General features: G+C 48.6%; 1 protein-coding gene across 1 annotated transcript in view; it reads left to right on the top strand.

The window, feature by feature from the left end:
* RASGRP1 (RAS guanyl releasing protein 1) overlaps positions 1 to 17,446 on the top strand; it is an 81,283-nt gene that overhangs the window by 31,301 nt on the left and 32,536 nt on the right. The window contains exon 3 of the mRNA XM_080809223.1: positions 15,196 to 15,301. Coding sequence (XP_080665349.1) covers positions 15,196 to 15,301 — 106 coding nt within the window. The remainder of the gene's footprint in view (positions 1 to 15,195; positions 15,302 to 17,446) is intronic.

Below are 17,446 nucleotides of genomic sequence, written 5' to 3'. Positions count from 1 at the left end.
ATGACCATTACTTTTTTTTTTTAATGGAAGTCCTGCCTTTTTTTTTTTTTCCCCAGATTTTACTCATTTGAGAGAGAGAGAGAGAATGAGAGAGAGTGAGCATGAGAAGGGGAAGGTCAGCAGAATAAGCAGACCCCTGCTGAGGAGGGAGCCCAATGCGGGACTCGAATCCCGGGACTCCAAGATCATGATCCAAGCTGAAGGCAGGTGCTCAAGCAACTGAGCCACCCAAGTGCCCAATGACTATTACTTTGAACACTTGATCAGAAGTATTGCTTTACTCCATTCTTTTAGTTATTTTTCTGAGTTTTTGTCTTGTTCTTTCATTTGGAACATATCTGTCTCCTCATTTTATTGAACTCTCTGTGTTTGTTTCTATGTATTAGATAGGTTAGCTCTGTCTCCTAGTCTTGAAGGACTGGGCTTATGTAGAAGGGGCCAGTCCTGGGTAAGGCCAATTGCTGGGTGTGATGTGACGGGAGCCATTTTGAGAGGGCACTGTCTCAGCCAACGCTGCCTGCCAGGTGTAGTAGGGCAAGAGCCCCTTTGGAGGCGAGTTGAGTGGCGCAGGTCTGCAGGGGAACACTGGGGTTAGGTGAGCAGTGCTAACAAAGTAGACAGTGTCCGAACTAGTACCCACCAGCGTTGGGCCAGTTAGGCAGAAGCAGGGGGGAAAATGTGGTGCCTGCAAGCATGTCATTCCCAGAGAAACTTCCTGTAGATCCCTGCCCCTCCAGCACATGCCTGAAAACCAGTAAATCTCCTTTACATATGACCCAGACACTTTCTTATCTGCCATCTCTGTGCTGGGTCTTGGAGCAAGTAAGATTGTATGTGGCCCTTTAAGAGTGGAGTCTTGATTTCCTATAGCTCTCAAGTTTTTTCAGTGGTAAGCCCTGGTGATTTTCAAAGCCAAACTTTCTAGTGGTTATTCTTCCTAGTGCTGGTCCCCAGGGTGAGGTGCATCCGATGTGGCTTGAGCCCCTCACTCCTCAGGGAGGACATCAGTGCCTGTGATAGCCCTCTCACTGTGCACCCCTGCCACACTGGGGGTATAGGTCCTACCCAGACTGCATCTCTGCCCTACCTACCTTTCTTGATATGACTTTTTCTTGATATTGTTAGTTGTAAAAGAGCTGTTCTGCTCCAGGTCATTTTCAGAGAGAGTTGTTCTACATGTAATTGTAGCCTTGGTATATCTGGGAGGAGGTGAGCTCAGGATCCTCCTACTCTGCCATCTTGATTGGGTTTCTCACTGGAGGACATATTGTTCTCTTGCACAATGACCTTAAAAATTAAGGATTCTTAAAGCTATCTGAGAAGCTCTTCTTGTCACTGTGTCAAGGGGCTGCTCTGTCTAGCTCTGTAAATGAAATTAAACACCAGCGACATTAACACAGATTGAAAGAGCAGTCTAAATCTTAGTTTGTGCTTTGTCCTTAAGTTTCTTGACTCTTCTTACTCTTTCTTTTTTTAAAACTATGTTAATTTCCTCAGCATCACCTCCCTACATCCTCTCATGTTTCCAAGTCCTGGGACTAGAAATCCCAAGCTGTTTCTTCCTTTGAAAGGCATTTTACTCTTTCCTCATAGTAAGTGTGCACGTACAGTTTCGTGTCATCAGTGCTAGTCAATGACTGTTCTTCTATACTGCGATTTTGGGGGAGGAAATGGCCCCAGTGTAACAGGTACAGCAGGGCACTAGAGACTGTAGGAAACTGATAGAAAGGAAACCAACCCTTTTCCTTATCCTTTAGAGGATTCCCATTTAAAAGATAATGCAGGCCCATCATAGACTGAAAACCCTGGAGTCAAAAGGATAACCAGAACAGTAGTTCCCCCTCATCCCACGTCCTTGCTTGGGGACCACAACTGAGTGGTTTTACACCTCTTGAGTGTTTCTCCATGTGTGAAGCAGAGACATGTGTAGCATACAGAGCCATGGCGATAGAGATGTCACACGGCATCGCCTGCATCTGGCACGCAGAGGTTCAGTCCCTGGCGGTGGTTGTTGATGTCAGGGTTCTTGTTTACCAGGGAAGCTGGCTCCCACAGCCCTCAGGAGCTGAGGGGAAGTGATCTTCCCAGCTCTCGGGATGAACAGCCATGGCTGTGGAGGAAAGGGCAGAACTTAAGTCAAAAGACCAGAACTCAAGTCCCAATACTGTCACCTGTCAGCTGTGTGATTTCAGGTTGATCCCATCGCCTTACTCTCCATTTCCGCACCTATAAAATAATTAAACTAATACCCGTCCCCCAGATTTGTGGTGAGGCTCAAATGAGCTAGCGTGCAAGGAGGCCGTAGTTGGCAAGAGGGCACCGGTAAATGCGCGTGCATGGTACCTCAGCAACAGAGCGAGGGTTTCATGTGCCTACGTGACAACCGTCAGGCAGCCCAGGTATTCAGGACCCACAAGTCAACCAGATGTCACATGGTTTGGACTCAGTTCAGGACCTCGTTCTCCCTAAAAAGACATCAAAGCTCTTTCCTTATCTCAACCGATCTCCTGATTATCGCTCTCTGCTGGGCTGCTGGGGGCAAGATACTGCCAAGCTCTCATTATGCAAATGAGCAAGTTGAGGCTCAGAAATGAGCTACCTCAGCCCCCTGCAGCCTGGGTTCAAACTCCAGGTCTGCCACTTCCTACCTGGACTCGGGGAAGTTAGACCCTTTCTGCCTCAGTGTCTTTATCTGTCAGATGACAATAATACCACCTTTTGCGTAGCGTTAATATACGTAAGGCTTCTCTCGTACACAGGGAGCATTTCATGTATGTTAACGAGAAGGTAGAAAGAGACAGCGTCAGGCTAACTTTTGAATATACTTTATTTCTTCTAATCAGATGCTGCCTTTACTCCAGCAGCACCAAATAGCCCTCCTGGCTCACCCAGCTTCCAGTTGGTACCAACATTGTGAGTTTCAGTGTTGGATCTGGGCTATTTCTGTGAGATGCTGACAAGCACCGGTTTGTGAGTTGGGGTGTGTTGGAACATTCTTGTTTTGCTCTTGGCTCCTGAGTAGAGGGAAGCTGCTGCTCTCCTTCAGACTGGAAGAGAGTCCTGTCTGGATAGCAAGGTCATCTAGGTGTGTGGGTCTATTAGAACCAGAACTGTTTCCCAGGTCCTCATGCAGACCTCTCTCTAGCACCTCACCAAACTCTAAGCTGTCCTCCTTTCTTGAGGGTCTGAGGGGCAGGGGCACTTCAAACCTAGGATGGTGAGGAAGTTTGGAAAGCCTCCCAGTTAACTCTGCCATGGAATAGGACCACCCTTGAGGGGAAGCTAAGTCCAGCGTCATTGTCCTGGGCAGTGTGACATACCGCCATGGACAGCCCCTCAGAGTCGTGATTACAGCATTTCATGAAGAATCATAGTTCCAGCTGGAGTAGCTGAAGACCAGCAGAAGCAAAAAGAAAAAGTGGTGTTCCAGATCCAGCCAGAGAAATAAGAACAGTTCACCAACCGTTGTAATGCCTCACGGGCCCCTAGACCCTTTTTTGTCCTTTATGAAACATAATCTAATCCTAACTACAACCAAGGAAGGTGACGGGTGACTTTCAGAGTAACTTCTATCTGACGACAAAAGACTTCGCCGAGTTACCTTTGCCATACATGGTGAGGTGACCATGGTTTTGTACAGGACTGTTCATGGCAGGGAATTATAAGCTGGGAACTGTGTCTTTGGAGAATGACCACACTCAGTGTACTGCTGTTCGTGTCAACACAGACCAATTGCTTCAGCCCCATCGTGCCCCGGAATGAGGCATGTAGGTCTGTTAGGATCGAGTCACACATTGAGAAAAACTTTTTGAAGAAGGTTGATCGTGAGGCTGCCCAGTCCATCTCAGGGAGGCCTTGTGTTAGTTCACCGTGTGGTATTTGGGAAGTTCCCCAAGTTGCTCCTCAGTACCTCTTCAGCCTGTCAACGAACATGCAAAAGAGGCCCCAAATTTAACAGACAAGAATGAAGCGATAGGAAGGCACTCCAGTGAGCAAAGTAAGAGTGCTGCCCCAGATTTTCCTGCCTGTTGTGTTGGCACTGTCTCTTTTTCTTTGGGTCCACCCCCCCTTGATGGCCTCTGTCTCGGCCACCTGCTGGCAGCCGTGTGTGTGTCCTCTAGGGAGCTGGGACAGGCCTCTGCTGGGCGCATTCCTGTGGTGCTGTGCTGGGAAATGATCTCTGTGGGAGCCAAGTAGTCTCTGCTGACGGCAGCTCACCCAAGAATCAAGTGGTGGCCCAACTACCCAAGCAGACAATCCCATTGTTCCCCGGGGAATGGAGCCCCAGAGAAGCAGCCGCGCACAGTGTTCAGTGGGTGCTACCTTCTGACGGCCGCCCAGAGAGTCTGAGGTCATGGTGTTATCCCAGAGTCAGATCACTGGGCCTGCCTGGCACTGGTCACAGCTTTCCCTTCCCCGGCCTGTTAGTGCCAGCCCAACTCCCGCCTCAACTGTGTCTCATTTGCGGAACTGAAGAGGACAGCTTCCCTCACGACTTGTCAGCCCCCTGATTCTTCAGACGTGACAGGCCCAGACTGAGGCAGCGGTCCCCGAGGAAGGCCGGCTGTCTTGCTCAGCAGAGACAACACAGCTAAAAGCTCTTTTTCACGTTAGGCAGTCCGTGCACTTGGTTAGACATTTATAGATTGCAGTCACTCATCCAAAAAATCTGGGTCATCTTTTACATAGAGCTTCACGCGTTGGAAGAACAGCCGTACCCAGGGAGGAATGTTCCTGCTGCTGGCTGGGCCAAGGGAGCGGAGAGAGCACCTGCTGCGCCAAAGTGGGGAGGTGGGCCAACAACGGGAGGGCTGGGAGCTCCTGGGGGCCTTGGCATTTCCACCCACACAGCCACTGGCTCCGCAGGCATTCTGGGTTCTGGCTGTCCTAGCTAAATGGTGCCAGTAATAGCTGCCTTGTGTGGATGTCATGAAAAGTGGTAGGTTTAAGTGTTAGGATCTCCGGGGTGATTTTTAGAGAATGTACCCTAACTGCAGTGAGAAAGCTGGTCCGTACGGGGGCAGGGCTTCTTGGGGAGAGAAAGAGAAATAGGGCTGTGGGTAAGGGGGTTCGCCTTGTACCGTGGATGGCTGAAAGGCAGGGCTCTTCCCAGTATAGCCAGTCTTCACCCCATTTGCCTACTCCCTGAGGAGACAGTCGTGCCAAGGAAGAGCCCTGAGCAGGGGTCAGAAGGCCATTCCTGCCCAGGAGCCTCCACTCACCAGCCCTGTGACCATGGCCAAGGCATGACACCTTGTTTCTTCATCTTTAACATTGAGCCCACGGCCCCTGCCACAGCACGGAGTTGTGAAACTCCCACGTTCAATACGGGTGATTCTGTTCGTGGAAACTAAGTGCAGTAAAAACCAAGTATTGCTCTCGGGTGTTGTCATCTGCAGAGACCAGCGCGGTTCTCTGTCCGCTGGCTTCAGGGATGGTTTGCTCACGTGCACATTGTGTGTGTGTGTGTGTGTGTGTGTGTCTGTCTGTCTGTCTGTCTGTGTGTGAGCGCATGAAGTGTCTAGGTGCTGTGCCACTTGAAATGCCTGCCCCTCCTCGCACCCCCACCTGCCCCAACAGGATGGAGAGTAGGTAGAATGAAGGGAGGAGGCACAGGGGCTTTTCCCCACCAAGTGTCTTCCTGGTTGGCCTCTCTGGGACAGGAGACGAGGGAGGCCTGATGGCACCAAATCCCCTTTATGGTAGAGGCTGATGAGCCAGGTTTTCACCTTCTCTCGGTCCCTGGCCCAGCGGTTGGGTGGGAGTAGGGAGAAGAGGTGAGCCTGGCCGGCCCCTTCCCCACTTGGGGAGGACTCTGCCTCTAGAGGCCTGTTGGTCAAGTTTGCAGGTGCAGGTCATGGTTAAATTGAGGCTTATGTGTTGTCCCAGTCATGGTGTCCCCCGACCACTGCAAATAAATAAAGCCAATTGTCACCGAGATCCTCAGAGCCCCTGGACGCCCTGCTGGGCCACGGGTTAGCAGATGCTCTGCCTACATCTTCACGCTCCCGTGGCCAGCCCCGCACCTTTGGCCCGGCTGTGATGGGCCAGGTTATCCCAAAGGGAATCAGGCCGAGGCTGGATTTACAGGAAACTGGGAGCTGCCCTCTTCCCAAATTCTCACCTTACATTAAAATTTTTGTCTCTGGGTTAGAACGCGAACCACCGTTGTACCTCCGGAGCGGCTTCACCCCTGACATCCTTCTCCACCAGCGGAGCTTCTGGGTCTGGATTAACTGTTCCTTCCATCACTAGCCAAGGTCCAGAGGGAGACGAGAAGGGGGGTGAACGTGGGTTCAGGAGCAGCTGGTAGGAAGGAACACCACAGGCTGCTGGACAAGACCAACCTTTTCGACCTCGGGGGGGCTGCTGAGCCCTGCGCCCCGGCGTGCTGGCTCAGGGGACCGAGGACCAAAAGCAAGACCAAGGTGGTACCTGACACGTGTTCTCAGCTGTGTAGGTGGTTGGGAGTTGTGGGAGTTCAGGGTACGGAGCACCCCCCTCTCACTTCCCATGGACGTCCTGCCCTGGTGGCAGCTGTTAGTGCTAAAAAGCAAAACAAGGAACGGTAACAAACTCTTGACGTATTCTTCAGCTTGCCGATTTTTGTATCCTCTCCAAACGGGATTTCTAGTGTCGCTGTCAAGTAGATTTTGTTTTTCAGAACATTTATCCGGTGTTACGCATTCACGCATTCTCTGTGTGTCTGTCAAGTTCTCCCTGGATCCTGTCTTCTCATTTCTAGAGACACTGACCTCCACTCACGGTTTCTGCTCTGCTCGAGGCTCTAGATCCACCTCTGCCCCCCATGCTTTTGACCCTAGAGTTCCCATTACCATTTTTTCTGGTCCCTGGTTTTGACACAACTACTGTTTGGTGCTGTGCCCCCAAGACCGACAGCTTGCCTGCTTGCAGTATGCCAATTTCTGATCTTCTGCCTCTGTACACTCAAAATTCTCCACATATCAAGAGATGTCCATGGAAACCAAAACAAAGAGGAAGCAAAGACTGTGTTCTGCAGTTTCTCTGGTGTTGGTCATGTTTTATGTCCATTCTGCTGCAAGTCATTCATGCCTCATACCCGGACAGACATTCGCTGTAGGAAAGTCATCCCCACCTCTTGTCAGCAAGAAGCGGTACCTGGAATGCAGCGGATTGCTAGTTTACTCTCATGGGGTTCTAATCATTAGGGAGTAGTTCATTGCTGTCAGAGGCAAATAACTTATTTGAGATAAAACCACAGAAAGAAAGAAGAGAGTGTGCAGACCAGTTGAGGGGCAAAGGGCTGAACCAGATGACCTCTTGAATCTCCAACTTCTGAGTCACTTCTCCACAGACACCAAGATGCTTCCTGAACCATCATGACTCGATAGGGTCTCTCCCTCCTCCAAACTTTGCCATTCTTCTGCCATTCTTCTGGGTGCTCACTCTTAACATTTACTGCCTGATAGATTATGTCTTGGGTGTGCGTCTTACTCCCTAAGTAGATCGTGGGCTCCTTAATGACAAGGGGCTTCTGTAGCGCTCCTCAGCTCTCCTTTAGAACCTAAGACAGTGCCTCGCACAGAGTAGATTAGTCACCAGTAGAGGTTAATTGCATCAAAAAATGTTTTTAGTTGAAATGGAATGAAAAGTCACTACATAGAATAGTTGGGGAGCCATATCCTTTCCCTGGAAAGGTACAAGTAGATGCTAGATAGCCACTTGCTTTCCTGAGTTAGAAGGTTGAGGTAGAAAATGTCAAATGTCTTTTCCACCCCGAGATTTTGTGATTCCATAAAGTGTAACTATTGCTGCCACTGAGCCTAATGATGGAAAATGGTTTTGTTTTCTTTCTTTCTTTTTTCTTTTTTTCTTTTTTTTTTTTTTTTTGTTCATAACTAAACGACTATCTAGAAGCCACGTGGCTTTTCTTTTTGCTTTATGGACCAAATGGTCCACAGGTTGGATGGATCCTTAACTAATATACTTCTCCAACAGCATATATTACTCCCCAGGTCTAGTGATAGAGTATAGAAGATTGACATTTTGTAACCCGCTGAGGTTTCAACCCCTTAAAGAAGTCTCCCCTGAAGTGTGAGAAGCAGATGGTACTGAGAAAATATGCACATTTTATTATGCATTGCACATTTTACTTATTAGAATTTTTAGTATGATACCCTGCATTTTGAAAAGCCTAAAGATGCAAACAAAATGAAATTATTCATTGAAATATTTAAATCCGCTCACAGCAATTATATCGAAATATCAAAATTAAATCCTGCAGTCTGGAAGGTAAATTCCCCTTGACCACCCACTTAGAAATCTGACTTTCAAAGGGAGGCTCTTCTCAAAAAAGAAGTGCTTGTTCGTGAAATGAACTCAGGAAGGAAAGGCACCCTTGATGAGGTCCCATGGAGGCTGAACATCGCACTGGGGAGAGATGGCGGCAGGAGTGAGGGCCAGGGAACGTGCTGAATTCCTCCTGGTTGGAAAGGAGAGCCAAGAAGGGAGTTCTGAGTGTAGGTGCAGACATGCTTCTTCCCTCACCCCATTCCTGCCTCCCTTTGCTGAGTGAGTCACCCACTCCTGGCCTTACCATTTGCCAGCCTTCACGCCCACAGAGAGCATGTGACGATTACCACGCCACAGTGGGGGAACATTGTGGAACTCTGGAAGAGGGGGTGCAGGGTAACAGCGGCGAGCAAATATGGTTTGGCACCTTAGGCACAACACCCTTCTTATCTTAAGGGCAACTTTAATGATCAGTGTGTATCAGCCAAGGCATCCAGAAGTTTTTCAGAAATCATCAAGAGTATAAAAACTCTTCTTCCAAACGTGCATTGCTTCCAATCCAGCAGCCCAGCAGCATGTCTTAGACTCAGCCCCGAGCACTGGAGGAGATCTTGAAGCTGGTCTCCTTCAGCCCCACTTCGCACTTGAATTCCCTCTCCTAACTGATGGCCGCGTGACAGGCAGCTGCATCTAGTGGAGAGAGCTGGAGTTCTGGAATCAGACAGATCTGGAGCCAGATCCGGATCCTCGCTCTTTGTCTCTTTGACCTAGAACACATTACCTCATCTTTCTATACTTTGATTTCCTCAGCTCTCAGTGTGGGGCCACACCAACATTGCTGAATTATTTTAAGAATGAGAGATGACACATTAAGGAACTTAGTGCAGCCCCTGGGATTAGTAGGACTTCAGTGGGTAATGGCGGCTCTGCTGTTGTGGGTGCAGCCTCCCTGTGAGCACCTCTGTGGTGAGAGTGCTCCCGTTGTTGGCAGTCCTGGTGGTTAGAAGTTTCTGCCCCGTGTGGTGCTCAGTCCTCTCTCCTCAGCCTCCCTGGTTCTGCTCCCTGGTTCCTCTCAGCCTCTCCCACAGATCAAATCTAAACCCTCTCCCACAGATGGTACTGCAGACATGTGAAGATAGTCCTAAGAGCTCTCCTCAGTTTACTCTGGAATAAACCTATTTAGTTCCTCGAATCCTTCCACATGTCACTGGTTTTGATCTCACCCAGGACACTTCTAAGCCCTTTTTCCTAATACATGAGCATCCATGGAAAGATGCGAGGCGGCCACAGAGAATGGTGGAGATAGCAAGCCTGCCCATACTGAAAAAGCCCGTCACTGTGTCTATGGCTCCCCTGAATGGTCTAATGCATACCCCACAAAGATACTTCATTTTCCCTGCTTTTTACCATGGTATCCTGGAATATGACCCTACTACCTCGGTGAGGAAAGGAGCATTATAGAAACCATATTGTCAGATGCTGAATTGGAAAAGTTAGCCACCCCCCATGGGGCACCTGGGTGGCTCAGTTAAGCATCTGCCTTCAGCTCACATCGTGATCCCGGGGTTCTGGGATCAAGCCCCACATCAGGCTCCCTGCTTAGCGGGGAGTCTGCTTCTCCCTCTGCCCCTCACACGTTTCCCCCCCTCACCTTGCTTTCTTGTACTCTCTCATCCTCTCTCTCTCAAATAAATAAATGAGATCTTAAAAAATGAAAAGTTAGCTTCCTCATAATTGTGATAGATTTGACGACGTTGTTACACCTGTCCCCCATTTTTCACCTTCTGTGTGTCAGTGATATTCTTCATGTGACTTTAAAGTTCCCACTGTTTTGCTGGAGATTCAGCAGTATGACTTGCTTTGGCCAGCAGAACGAGGCAGAAGTGACAGCATGCCACTGCCAAGCCTAGGCTTAGGAGGCCTTCGTATTTCCAGTCGTCCTTTCATGCCCCACCATCACCATGAAAGAACGAGCTCAACCAGCCAGCTGGTCCTGGTCGGGGGCGGGGGGGGTCGTGTAACAGAGGTCCCCAGCAAAGCCCAGCCTTTCTCAGCTGACCTGCCAGCCAGTTCACTCAAGAAAAAATAATTGAGTGCTGTTTTAAGTCACTGGGGTTTGGGGTGGTTTGTTATGTGGAATTTCCGTGGCAAGATATCACTGTTACAGAAATTGGGCCAGAAAACAGAGCGCAACGCTAACCAGTTCCAGGCAATTTCTGCACCGACACCTGTGCAGGGAGCATTTTCCCCACAAGCATTTTTGCTGCATAACTAATCAGGTGAAAAACAATTTGGCCATGAAAGATAAAAATCACACACACACACACACACACACACACACACAGGGATATTCATTTAAAAGGACATGAGAAAACATGAAAACTGAATAACAAAACGACTTTATTGCATAATACAAAACATTTGAGTGCCTTTAACATGTGCTATGGCAGTACTGTGCAGATAACTTGAGTGTTTCTGTGTGCTGTAGCAAAGCACAGTCTTCAAAGTCTTTCATACTATAGCTTTTTTTTTTCTTATGGATTTGTCTCCTTGCTAAAACATCCTCCATCAGCGGTGCCGGGGTGGCTTAGTTGGTTAAGCGTCTGCCTTCTGCTCAGGTCATGATCTTGGGGTCGTGGGCTCAAGTCCCGCATTTGGCTCGCTGCTCAGCGGGGAGCCTGCTTCTCCCTCTCCCACTCCCCCTGCTTGTGTTCCCCCTCTCTGTCTCTGTCAAATAAATAAAATAATCTTTAAAAAAATAATAAAATAAAATATCCTCCGTCATTAAGACAGGTATCAGTTTCCAAATACCAGAATGCGTATTTGTACCTGAGCTCCAGACCACATTGTGAAGCCCTTCTCCACTCCTGTTTGTTCTTGGCATATTGTCCTGTGTCCTCAGACGGACATTCCAAGTTCTGTGGGAAACATGGGTTCAAAACTCGGTGCCACTGTATAGACCATTGTGAGGGCTGAGCTTCATCTCCTATAAAAATGGGGAGCACAGCAGCATGGAAAGATGAAGCCAAACTGTCAACTGGGTTTTTTTTGTTTTTGTTTTTTATCTTTTACAGCAAAATTGCCTTAGTTTTGCCTGTTACTTATGTGATGAAAAAGCTTGTGGCAAAGATGCTTATGATGAGAAATACCTGACATGATATCCACTGTGCCTCACTAAGCTGAGAAGAATTCATGAAAGATTAACGAAATAAGGGCACCTGGGTGGCTCAGTCAGTTAAGCGTCTGTCTTCAACTCAGGTCATGGTCCCGGGGTCCAGCGTTGCATCAGGCTCTCTGCTCAGCAGGGAGTCGTCTTCTCCCTCTCCCTCTGTCCCTCCCTGTTGCTTATGTGCTCACAACTCTCTCTCCCCCTCCCCCAAATACAATTTTTTAAAAAATCTTGTCTTAAAAAATCTTTTTAAAAAATCTTAAAAAATCTTTTTAAAAAAAGAAAATGAACAAAACTATAACCAGCCTAACTGAATACTTCATAAAAATGATACATCAAGTTGTAACCTTGAGGGTTTTTTGGTAAACTTCAGCCAAGAAGAAAAGAAATACATATATTATGTATATCATCAGTGAAATAGGTAATGACAAAAGCAAAAGCAAATCCAATATCCAAAGACCTAAGAAAAGGGATGTCCTAGTTGATATAGTTCACTCATTTACTGAACAAATGTTTATTGAGTACCTGCCCTGTGTGCTCACTGTTCTAGGCCCTGGAAACAAGGTTGTGAGAGGAACAGGGCTGGGGTATCACACAGCTTGTATTCTAGGGGAGACTCAGAAAATAAAAATTAAAAAGATAACTTCTAATCCTGGTAAGTGCTACGAAGACTCTCAGGCAGGGTAATGGCTACGTCAGCAGTTTAACAAAGACCTCTCGGAGGATGTGACATTGAGGCTGAGACCGGAATGACGTGAAAGGCCAAGGGAAGAAGGGCCACACTGCAGGAAATATCAAATGCGAGTCTGTGAGTTAGGAGGAAACGTGGAGGCTCTGAGGTAGAAACAGAGGTATTTCCCCTCTGAAGAGGAGCGACGTGGTATGAAACATGGGAGAGGTTAGAAGGGGCCAGAACACTGTGGCCAGTGGAACATGTGGAGTTCCACTGGCCACAGCAAGGAGTTTGTGTTTCATTACAAGTGGAATGGAATCTGTTAAAGGGTATGAACCCCACGACCTGACTTACGGGCTGCCTCTTGGCTTCTGTGTGGAGGATGGACAAGAGAGGAAGCAGGGGGTCATTTGGGTTCGTGCCTCATGGTGCTGGAGTCTGTGCAATGGCAAGGATGGGGAGAAATGGGCTGGTCTGAGGCTCATTTTGGAAGTAGAATCAAGACCCGCTGATGGACTGGAAGGGAGGGCAACTGAGAAATGAAGGATGACTTCTAGGTTTTCTGTTTGGGTAACTGAGGATGGTTGGTGGTGTCATTTCCTGAGATGAGGAAGAATGGAGGAACGCTGGACTGGGGGGAGAGGGAGGTCAGGAGCTTTGATGGGATGAGTTAACTTTGAAATCAGACCTCTGTGTTGCTTTGCCAAGGAGGATGTTGGACATGTTAATTTGGTACTCAGGCTAAAGATGGAAGTTGGGCAGTCATCAGCAAATAGATGGCGTTTTCGCCAAAGAACTAGATGAGTTCACCCTAGAAAAGAAAGTTAAATTTTTTAATTTAAAATTTAAGAAGTTTCAAATTTTTAAAACTGTTTTTAAAAGGAAGTAGGAGGGCTAAGCCACAGAGCATGGTGACATTTAAATGCTCAGCAGAGGAAGAGGAGACAGAAGAAGAGTGTGAGAGAGAAGCTGAGACAGTGTGATGTTATGGAAGCCAAGAGAAGAAAGTGTTCCAGGAAAGAGGATTGTCAACTTGGGTTGGGTTGGGTTGAATGCAACCTGAATCATGAAGTCAGACGAAGCCAGTGAAACAAACTTATTAGATTTGGCAACATGGAGCTGGTTGGTGGCTTTGAAAATAAACTGTTCACTGGGATAACAGAGGTAGAAGTTAAAATGGTATGGTTGAAAATGGAATAGAAGGTGGAAAATTGATGAGAACAAAGCTTTGCTGAAAAGGGGAATGGAGAAATGAAGTCCTAGAGCTGGTGAGAGCCTAAGGCTTTGTGCCACTGTGTTTTTTATTTTTTTTAATGATTCTTTTTAAATTTTTCTTATTTTTTTAAAGATTTTATTTATCAGAGAGAAAGAGAGAGAGATCACAAGTAGACAGAGAGGCAGGCAGAGAAAGAGGGGGAAGCAGGCTCCCTGATGAGCAGAGAGCCTGGTGTGGGGCTCGATCCCGTGACCCTGAGATCATGACCTGAGCTGAAGGCAGAGCCTTAACCCACTAAGCCACCCAGGCACCCCATGTTACACTGTGTTTAATGGCATGGGTGAGGAAAGCAAGAGAGAGAGAGGGAAGTGGATGGCACAGGAGAGAATGTGGACAGAGGCAGTATCGGCATCCTCGAGAAAGAAGGAGACTATGTGCCCAGTGGAAGCCACGGCCTCAGAAAGGCCTCCCAGGGAGACAGGGGAGGGCAAGCAGGGGGAGGAACAGCACACACAGAAATCCGTGGATTTGGTGAAGGGAAGGTGAGCGATCTGGCCCATCGACACGCAATTTCTCAATGAACTGTGACTTTAGGTCATCATCAACGGTGAGCCAGGACTTCCGAATCCGGAGCCCAAGTGCACAGTGCCCTTCGTTTATCATCCAGTGCCCTTGGAAAGAGTGAAAATGACAATCTCTTTTGCATAATGTGTTTTAAAGAGCTTTGAAGTGCTACAGCAAGTCATGTCCATTCTCTCCTTTGATGCTTTGCCCTGAATCATCCAAGTTCCCCTCAGAGGATCGAGTTCACACGGCTTGGTTGATGGAGAACACTGGAGTGAAGTAACCGCTTACAGAGATGGGGGTGGAATTAAGGGATGCTGTACCCAGACTGTCACCAACCAGATGTCATTGTCCCTCCCCCATGGGCGAGGGGTCAGTGGGGATCAGCAGGGTTAGATCTCGGTAAGAGCTGGGGTCATGAAGGATAGGCCGTTCACTGAAGAGACCTAGAGCTGCTCTCAGGGAAGTGGCACCAAAGCAGAGAGGGCACAAGAGAGAAGTACTGTGACGCCTCTCCCCTCCTGCCCCTTGCTGATGCGTCCCCGTGGCTGAACCCACCTGGAAGCTGGCTGGCAAGGGTGAAGCAATCCGTGCAACACAGCCCCTAACACTTCATGGTGTGAGTGTTAAAAAGATTTGGAAATCACTGCAAAGGGAATCTGTATACCCAATGCCCATAGAATGCATCTGACCATTTGGTACCTGCTGGGATTTGGAAAACCTAGCTAAGCATGATCTTTGAAGTAAACTGTCATGGATACTTGTAACCCAGCCATCATCTCCAAATGTCACGTTTGCCTCTAGTCTTCCTCCTTTATTTTCATCCGGAGGCATTTCGCCCATGAAACTAGGATTTCCCTCAGTGGCAGGAATTCCTTCCAAGGCCATGAGAGAGCCCATGTAAATTTTTCAAAGTTCAGGTGTTTAACTGTAATCTCTTAAGGCTATATATAGTTTTCACTCTGACCCTGGAAAGGACTCCCCCACCCCCACCTTATATGCGCTTTGGGCTGCATAAAACTTGAATGTGTTTCTGCTTTCAACAGAGACTCGAGTGTATGGTGCAAGGTTTATCCCTTTCCCAAGATCCTACCATCTTTCTGGCAGGGTGGTTAATGCAGCAGGAGGGTAAGAAACAAAGAAGGTGGTTTCATGGTGCTCAAGGCAGGGGGAGGGGGCAGTAAAGCGAGTGGCGAGGCCCCCCACTCCAGCCCTCTACCTTCGGGTAATGGAGGTTGTCAGCAGGGGACTCCTTTCTCTCAGGGGGCCGCGCTCAGATGCTGCTTTTTGTGTTTTCAGATGCGGATGGAAACCTGTGTCGGAGTAACCAGCTGTTGCAAGTCATGCTGACTATGCACCGAATTATCATTTCCTCTGCCGAACTGCTCCAGAAAGTCATCACCCTATATCCTTTAGCACCGTGATGGCCGATTCCCCAGTGGGATTCATTCAGAAGTACCTTGAAGTTTGAAACTTGCTTTCGTTTTGAGTGGTTTGGAACCACTCAGAGTGGTCAGTGGGTTCAGATGTCCTTTCGGAGGTACAGGGGTTGTGCGTGGGGGTGTCGACATGCGTGTCTGTGAGCACAAGGCACACACATATGTGTCACTGCGGTTGGGCGGGGCAGTATCGTCCGTGCTGATGGCTCGGGCAAGACGTCCAAGAAATCACTGGTCTTCAGTATGTCTGGCGAGTAAAAGTCCCTTTCCCGTAGGTTAGTCAAAATTCCTGTTCGTCCTATGCAGGTTGACATGGGTGCAGCCATGACCGCAGTGATGAGCCGGCTGTCCTGTCCCATTCCGCCCCCTTTCCCCGGGCTCTGAAGAAGGGTCCGTGACACCACAGCATCTGACGCGGCCGCAGGTGCTTTTATACTTCAGGCAGAGGCGCTGGCTGTGGGCCAAGCAAACCCTGCTGGATTTTAACCTTCCTATGGGGTGTGAATCCAATGGGATGGAGAAGGAGCCTGCCCTCTCCTTCTCGCCCCGGGGGATGCTGTAAGCCGTGGCCCGGGAGGAAGGACTGCAGGTGGGAGGAGACCGTGGAGCACCTGCAGCCCGTGCCCTTGGCATTGGGTCACGCCTGGTGGCTCTTCTCATTCTCTATCCCTCCCCTGGCCCCTTCCTTTTCACCTCATGGCACACAGAAAAATAAAAGTCACCGGAAGAGACTGAGTCCTTCTCTAAACCTACTTACAAATCTTCACTTCTTGTATCAAAGGATTCCAAGGGTGGAGCGTTGGCAGAGGTCTGTGTAGTAAGAGCTGCAGGTAATAAGTGGGTGTCTGGTCTGCAGAGAATTTTCAAGCCGTTATAAAGCTGACTCAGAGGTGGTTGACTTCTGTTAACTCCATGTACCAGCAGTTCTAAACAGTGTCAGTGGTTAAAACCTCGTCAGTGAGAAACTTGTTGCTCTAAGGACTGAATTGTGCCCCCTGACTGCCTCCACCCTGTGCAGACCCCGCTCCCCACTCCCTTCTGCGCCCCGCAGGGTCTGACCCTTCACCTGTGTCCCCTCTCCTCCGCTTTGACCTCTGCCCCTTCAATGATACCTGCCAGTCAATCTAAAACACATTCAGGTCTCCCCAGCCTAAGAACTAATTCTCCACCCTGCCCTCCCTCCCCTGTTAGGGTTAGAAATTGGATGCACAAACCTCCTAAAATAGTCTGCACTCACTGTCTCCCGTCTCTGGACTCCCACTCACTCCTGCACTCAGCTGGGGCCCCTGCACTCAGACTCAGACTTTCCTTTGATGTCACCACTGGCCTTCCGGTGGCTCAGCCCCTTGGCTCTTTCCTGTCCCTGTTTACTCTGGGCTTTGTGGACACCCCTCCACCTCTCCAGAGCCTCCCCTTCTTGGGCGGCCAGTCCTCTGTTTGGCCTCCCATCTAGCCCCTCCTCTGAGCACCTCTCAAACAGAGGGACAGCATCCTGGTGTCCTCACTCTACCTCCTTCCCTGGGTGATTTCCTACCAGGATTTCCACCTCTATCCCTCTGTGCTGTGGCCTTTCAAGTCTGTGTTTCTTGTGTTATTGTTTTTTTAAATTAAGTTCAATTAGCCAACACATAGTACATGATTAGTTTTTGGTATCATGTTCAGGGATTCATCAGTTGCATATCACACCCAGTGCTCATCAGATCACGTGCCCTCCTTAATGCCCATCTACCTGGTTACCCCATCCCCCCCACCCCCTCCCTTCTGCAACCCTCAGTTTGTCTCAAGTCTGTATTTCTTTAGCCCAGACGTTTTATAAAAAATACTTGGACTAGTTTGTGCTGCAGACACTTCCATCTTAATAAGCCCAAAACTTAATTCATTTTCTCATCTTCATCCCCGATTACTACCCATTAATTCTGCTTTGACACCTGCATTTTCATTTTCAATTTCAGTTTGTGGTGTCCCTGCCCATCTACTTAGCCAAACCAGAAACCTCAGAGGTGCCCTTGACTCCTCCCCCCTTTCACCTCCTACAGAGTCCATTACTCAATTCCAGGGCTTCTACCCCAGAAATGACTCTTAGCTGCTCTCTTCTCTCCATCCCCCTGCCG

The sequence above is a fragment of the Martes martes genome (genome assembly GCF_963455335.1).
Source record: "Martes martes genome assembly, chromosome: 7".
NCBI lineage: Eukaryota > Metazoa > Chordata > Mammalia > Carnivora > Mustelidae > Martes > Martes martes.
This window is presented reverse-complemented; position numbering and strand designations above follow the sequence as displayed.